Source organism: Dendrobium catenatum, unplaced genomic scaffold (assembly GCF_001605985.2).
Source record: "Dendrobium catenatum unplaced genomic scaffold, ASM160598v2 fragScaff_scaffold_1220, whole genome shotgun sequence".
NCBI lineage: Eukaryota > Viridiplantae > Streptophyta > Magnoliopsida > Asparagales > Orchidaceae > Dendrobium > Dendrobium catenatum.
In genome coordinates this window covers 4,612,317-4,618,179 of record NW_021319682.1, presented here as the reverse complement: position 1 = coordinate 4,618,179, position 5,863 = coordinate 4,612,317, and the positions used below count along the sequence as shown (strand labels likewise).

The 5,863-nt window shown below is 34.7% G+C and overlaps 1 protein-coding gene across 2 annotated transcripts in view; it reads right to left on the bottom strand.

Moving 5' to 3' along the window:
• The window catches only part of LOC110100302, a 14,900-nt gene extending 10,795 nt beyond the window's left edge, over positions 1 to 4,105 (bottom strand). Inside the window, exons 1-2 of one of the 2 annotated variants that reach the window (XM_020827743.2) lie at positions 3,725 to 4,105; positions 3,426 to 3,643 (exon numbers count right to left, since the gene is read on the bottom strand). In XM_020827743.2, the coding sequence (XP_020683402.1) occupies positions 3,426 to 3,643; positions 3,725 to 4,037 (531 nt within the window). In that variant the 5' untranslated portion in view covers positions 4,038 to 4,105. The remainder of the gene's footprint in view (positions 1 to 3,425; positions 3,644 to 3,724) is intronic. The other variant, XM_020827744.2, reaches the window with a different exon arrangement.
• Between the last annotated feature and the right edge of the window lie 1,758 nt (positions 4,106 to 5,863).

The window sequence follows — 5,863 nt, the reverse complement described above, 5'->3', positions numbered from 1 at the left end:
ATGTTAAAAATATCCAAAAACATCAACAAATTATGCATATTGTGCATTATGCATTTACGCATGTTATATGATCATTTATTTATATGATTTAAAAATAATGCTCATTAATTTCAAATATAAGATTCCTGAAAAACATAGATGCACAAATGAGTATTTTTACATACATCATGTTTTATCATCAATAATTATGAAATGAATGATAAATATTTATGCCAAATGTCAAGGAAAGAGAAAGATTAAAATAATAAGAATGAAATTCAAAGGATCGTATGAAAGATCATATCATGTAATTTAAGTGGGCTGACTTTGATGACATGTGTAAGAAAAATTCAAATGAGAAGAAATTCTTGATTCTTGATGCTAAAGTGTTGGAATGGTACGACCTATATCAGGGAAATAAAAAAGATTTTCCAACTCTTGAAACAGAAGAGTTGAAATGATCTGACTTGTATCAAAGAAATAATGATAAAAAAGAGGTTTAAGACAATAAACATGACATGATATTTTGAAATAATTGGTCATTAAGAATAAACAAGAAAATGAAAATAAGAAAATTAATATCAATTTTATGTTCATATTATTATTTTTTATTGATTCTTCATATAAATGACTAATAATTTATGTATCGAAATAATATCTATTACATTGAGCTCATTATGCATATTTGAATGTTAATGCTTCTTATAGCTCACATGATCAGGATAACATTTTATATCATTTCCTTGTATATTTAACTTTATGTTAGAATTGCTTGTCTCACTGAGGTTGTAGGTCATTTGATGCTATACCATATTTTCATTTAAAAAAAAAAAAAAAGGCACATAGAATAATGGACAGGTGACTAATTTTGTTTTATACAGCGATGCTTTGGATGTATGATTTCAGTTTCAGATATTGCAAACGATGTGTTTGATGATGATGTAAGTAAAGGACTTTGGGTATGTAAGAACTTGTTTTAGAAGATTTGTTAGAAGCTCTGCATTTGAATTGATTATTTTATTCTTGTATGCTTCTACTTCGATGCTTATGATGGATGTATTAAACAATTGTTAAATGCCAAGTATACTTTCATAATGATAGAGCCAAACTACTTTTCACATATTTAATCCTGATGAGTAAATCAAGATGAGTGTGGTGAGATTTATGTCCATCTAAATTGTTCTTCTGTCATACCTCATGATTACCTAGAAGATGATAAAATTGGGGCGCAATACTAAGTCCCATCTCTTCCCACTTGAGATAACTAACTAAGATTATAACTGATTCGTTTAATGTCCATTTTAAAGCTGCTGGATGGTTGGATCTGATGATATTCCAATAGAGATGTGGAAATGCTTAGGAGATGAAGGAATTTCTTGGTTTAGTAAATTTTTAATACTGTTTTGAAGACTAAAAAGATATCATATCAGTGAAGAATGTGTGTTAATTCGTATTTTTAAGAATAAAGGTGATGCACAAGAGTGTTCGAATTATAGATGAATTAAGTTAATGTGTCATACTTTAAAACTATGGGAGCGAGTTATGGAGCGTAGGTTGCGGCGTGATACTAATGTTTCTCAAAATCAATTTGGATACATGTCGGGTAGGTCTACTATGAAAGTCATACATTTATTGAGAGGTTTGATGGACAAATATAGAGAGAATAAGGAGGATCTACATATGATATTTATTGATTTAGAGAAAGTATATGATAAAGTTCCACGAGAAGTGCTATGGAGAGTTCTTGAAAAGAAAGGAGTTTATAATGCTTATATTCAAATCATTAAAGATATATATGCAGGAGCAATTACTTGTGCTGAAACATAAGGTGGTTTGACCAAGTATTTTCCTATTTTGGTTGGATTACATCAGGGATCAGCCTTAAGCCCATATATATTTGCTTTAGTCATGGATGTTCTCACTAGACATTTGCAAGAAGATGTACCTTGGTGTATGCTTTTATCTTATGATATTCTTCTTGTTGATAAGACTAGAGAGGGAGTTGAAAGTAAACTTGAATTATGGAGGTCAACAGTTTTTTCCCCTTCATTTTCTTTAAAGCCTCTCTAACTTCGATTTTACTAATACGCCAATAAAAACAAAATATTTATTTTTATTTAGGGTGCTAAGGTCACTACAGTCAATCGTATTTTCACATTCTTCATTAAAAAGTTTAACAAAATATCTCATCCACCTTTGTTGAAAAGTTTTTTTTGATCTTCATCCTTAATACACTTCACTTGAACTAAATCCTTACTACTCCTATGTCTTTGTTTGGCAAACAATTATTAGAAAGACTGGCAAAATAAAATATCCACAAATTGGTTGATATATTGATCCCTCCACGAGGGAGGGCAATCTGACAAGCATGTCATATTAATATAATAAGACATCATGTGTTTTCCTTGATAACGAAGGGAGCCATAAGAATATATACAATGATATGCAATAATAACTTCTCACAAATAATATTTGCACACCTATTCGATCTCATCTCATAGACAATACTCGAGTGCTCCTCTCATGCAATCCCTTCTAACTCCTCATTCACGTTGTCAGCCATCTCCTTCTTAGCCACCATTGTTGTCATTGCCTCCTCCTCGCCAAGTTCTCTTCCCCTACAAGGAACTCCTCTTCCTTCATCACATCTCTTCTCCAACCGGTGAGAATCCCTGAACACTTTCCTTCCCCTCCCCCCCCCCCCCCCTAAACCTAATTTTCTTACTTTGTTTCTTTAGAATTTTTTGTTTAATGTAACAATCATATGTCTCAATTTTTTTTAAAATATAAAAATTTCTTTCTAGAGCATTAAAAATTTTGTTAGAGGTAAGAAAACAAACAAAATGGGAAATAAAAATAACCCAGCATGGAGGCATAAAGTACAAGTCGATATTGGAGGAAATGATAAGATATGTGTTTATCTAAAATACAACTATTGTGATTTTTTGTTTAATTGAACATTTTTTAATATAAAATTTCACTCTAGAGTTTTACAAAAAATTGTTAGAGGTAAGAAAACAAACAAAATGGGAAATAAAATAATCCGGCATGGAGTACAAGACAATATTGGAGTGAATGATAAGACATGTATTTATCTAAAATACAACTATTGCAACAGAAAATTTGTCAAAGGGTATGTTACAAGAATAAAGAGCACATTTCTTGCTCTCAAAAAAATGCCGCACAACATGCCAAGATGTCTGAGGCATTGAGTGTTTGAATAACACTTTTATTTGCGCAATTTGTTACTTGATACTTTGTGAAATTGTTTTATTTTTGGGTGTGTTGGGATGTTAATGTGTTACATTCTGACTATTGTTATTGATGCAATTATTGCTTTTCAAAGTGATAAACTCCTAGACATCTAAGATGTTTTAATCACCACATGCTTCATAAATTACTGCTAAAATTGCTTAAACAAGTAACGATATTCAGGATTCCAATACCTTGCACGAGAGACCACCGCTATGCAACCGTGCTGCCACCGCAGAAGCCCATTTCCCAAACGCTGCAGTCAACCCTTCAGGATTCGTATCAGTCTTGCCATCCAAAGGAGGCTCCCCAAGCTTGGACACCGCAAAATAAGCAAGAACTTGATTCGCATCTCCGAGCCCTCTACTCTCAAACCAAGGATCAAGCATTCCATTCTGGAAAAACACCAAATCTGCTAGAAATTTATACCCATACCATTCTTAAACTATTGGAAACTAAATAAGATACTAGAATTAAACAGGGTTGGGATTACCGCTCCATCGAGAGGAAGGAGTGGCCTCCAGAACGGCGTCGAGATCGTCGTTCCGAGTGCAGACGAAGATGGGACCGTCGAAGTCAAAGGGAACCTGCTGTCCACGACCGATGAGGACATCACGGCCGTCTCCCATTCCCTGCAGAGCCCTACCAACCCTCCCGCCGCCAACTATGATCGCTGGAGTGATGGTGGTGCTGGTGGTCGCCATCGTGGCTGAACACCTAACCGATATCCTACTCCTAGAGCTGGAAGAGAACGTGAAAGAGAAGCGGAAGTAGCGGACGGGGAAGAGGGCGACAGGGCTAGCCATTTTGAACGGCGACTGGAGGAGCCATTAGGGCAGCGCTCGGATAGTTAATTATTCCGTCAAATTTGAGCCACTCCTTCGGCGCGGGCTTTATCTTCCGGCGGAATTCCCTCCATTAAAACGAACAATTATTGCTTCCTCTGACCCGACGTAGAATACCATGCAAATATGGCGTTGTACCCAGGTTTTTTACAACCGGATATAACTCAGTATTTGCTCAGAATTTGTTCGGTATTGTTAGAAAAAACTCGGTACAATTCAGTACAACTCAGTATTTGCTCAAGATTTGCTCGGTATTGTTAGAGATTTGCTCGGTATTGTTAGGTATTTGCTCGGTATTTCTAGAGAAAACTAGGTACAACTCGGTATTGCTAGGTATTTGAAATATATCCAAAAGGTGATAGGATGTTGTTCGGCTCGTCAAGGATTTAAAAAAACGCACGTGCGAGAATCCAAAAAACAGCGGGTCGGGTCGGCGACTTTTCTTCATGGTACGTGGCGCTAAAACATTGGTGGCCGAACGTAGAGGAGCGTATGTTCACCGGACTGAATAAAAGTTCCATTAAAATGGGGGTCATTCCAAGGAATAACAAATTTGTCTGCGACAAATTATTTTTAATATAATAAAATTACTAAATAAATACATCTAAATTATTACAAATAATATTAAGACATTCCCAAAAAAAAATTAAGTTATTAGATATTTATAATATATTTATAATAATTATACTTATAAATATTTAATAATTTATTTATAATTATATAATAATTTAATCATATTATCTAACAATTTAATTATATTGGGATAATACATGGCGCATGAAATCAGTGACATATGACATAAAATTAATCATGATTAACTCTTAGATTTAAATATTGCCTAAGTTTGTTTTTTTAGATAAATTATTCTAACCACCCACTTAAATAATGATGTCTTATTGCATATAATTATAGTTCCCGATGAAGCATCTTCCTGCAATTAAGAGGAAAGCTGTAGCAATGGAACAATAAAACTAGAAAACAAGATAACTAAAACTGTATATATCATTTTATAAGGGTTCTTCTGCTCTAAAACAGATTATATCAGCTCAAAGCCAAAAGCATGATTACTAAAACTATTATTGTGCTAGAAGGTACAGTGTCTAACCACAAAAAATAAAAAAAAGGTAAAAACGGTTAGTGAAGCTAGTGGGCAATGAAACGTTATCACGAATCCTGCCAGCTCAGCTCCAAGTGGTCCTCATCGGGTCTCTCTTGCTTCAGAAGAACTCATCTCGGATGAATGTATTGTCGTGGTTGCACCGTTAGGAGGGTGATACGGGTAGATGTCAGCAATATTAAAAGTAGCGGAGGTTGAAATATCTTTAGGGAGATCAATGATATAAGCATTGCCATTGATCTTTCGTGAAACCGAGAAAGGACCAAACTTTTTGGGTTGTAACTTTGGGCATGAGCCAGTAGGGAATTTGTCCTTGCGATACCTCAGCATAACCAAATCGAACTACAAAGTTGAATTTATGTAAAAAATAACCCATTTCGCATACATCTAGTTGATAGTCTTTTGGCTATTTAAATAATGCAAGGATCCGTGATCACTACACAATACGAAATCTTGATGAAGGAGATAATGCTCCCATTGCTTTAGCGCTCTTACTACCGTGTAGAGTTCTTGGTCATAAACTGTCCACTTTTGGCGGAGTAGACTTAGCTTTTCGCTAAAGTATTCAATAGGTTTGTCCTCTTGATAGAGAGCAGCTCCGACTCCAATCCCAGATGCATCTGTGTCGACTTAGAAAGCTTTTTCAAAATTCAACAATGCCAAAACAAGA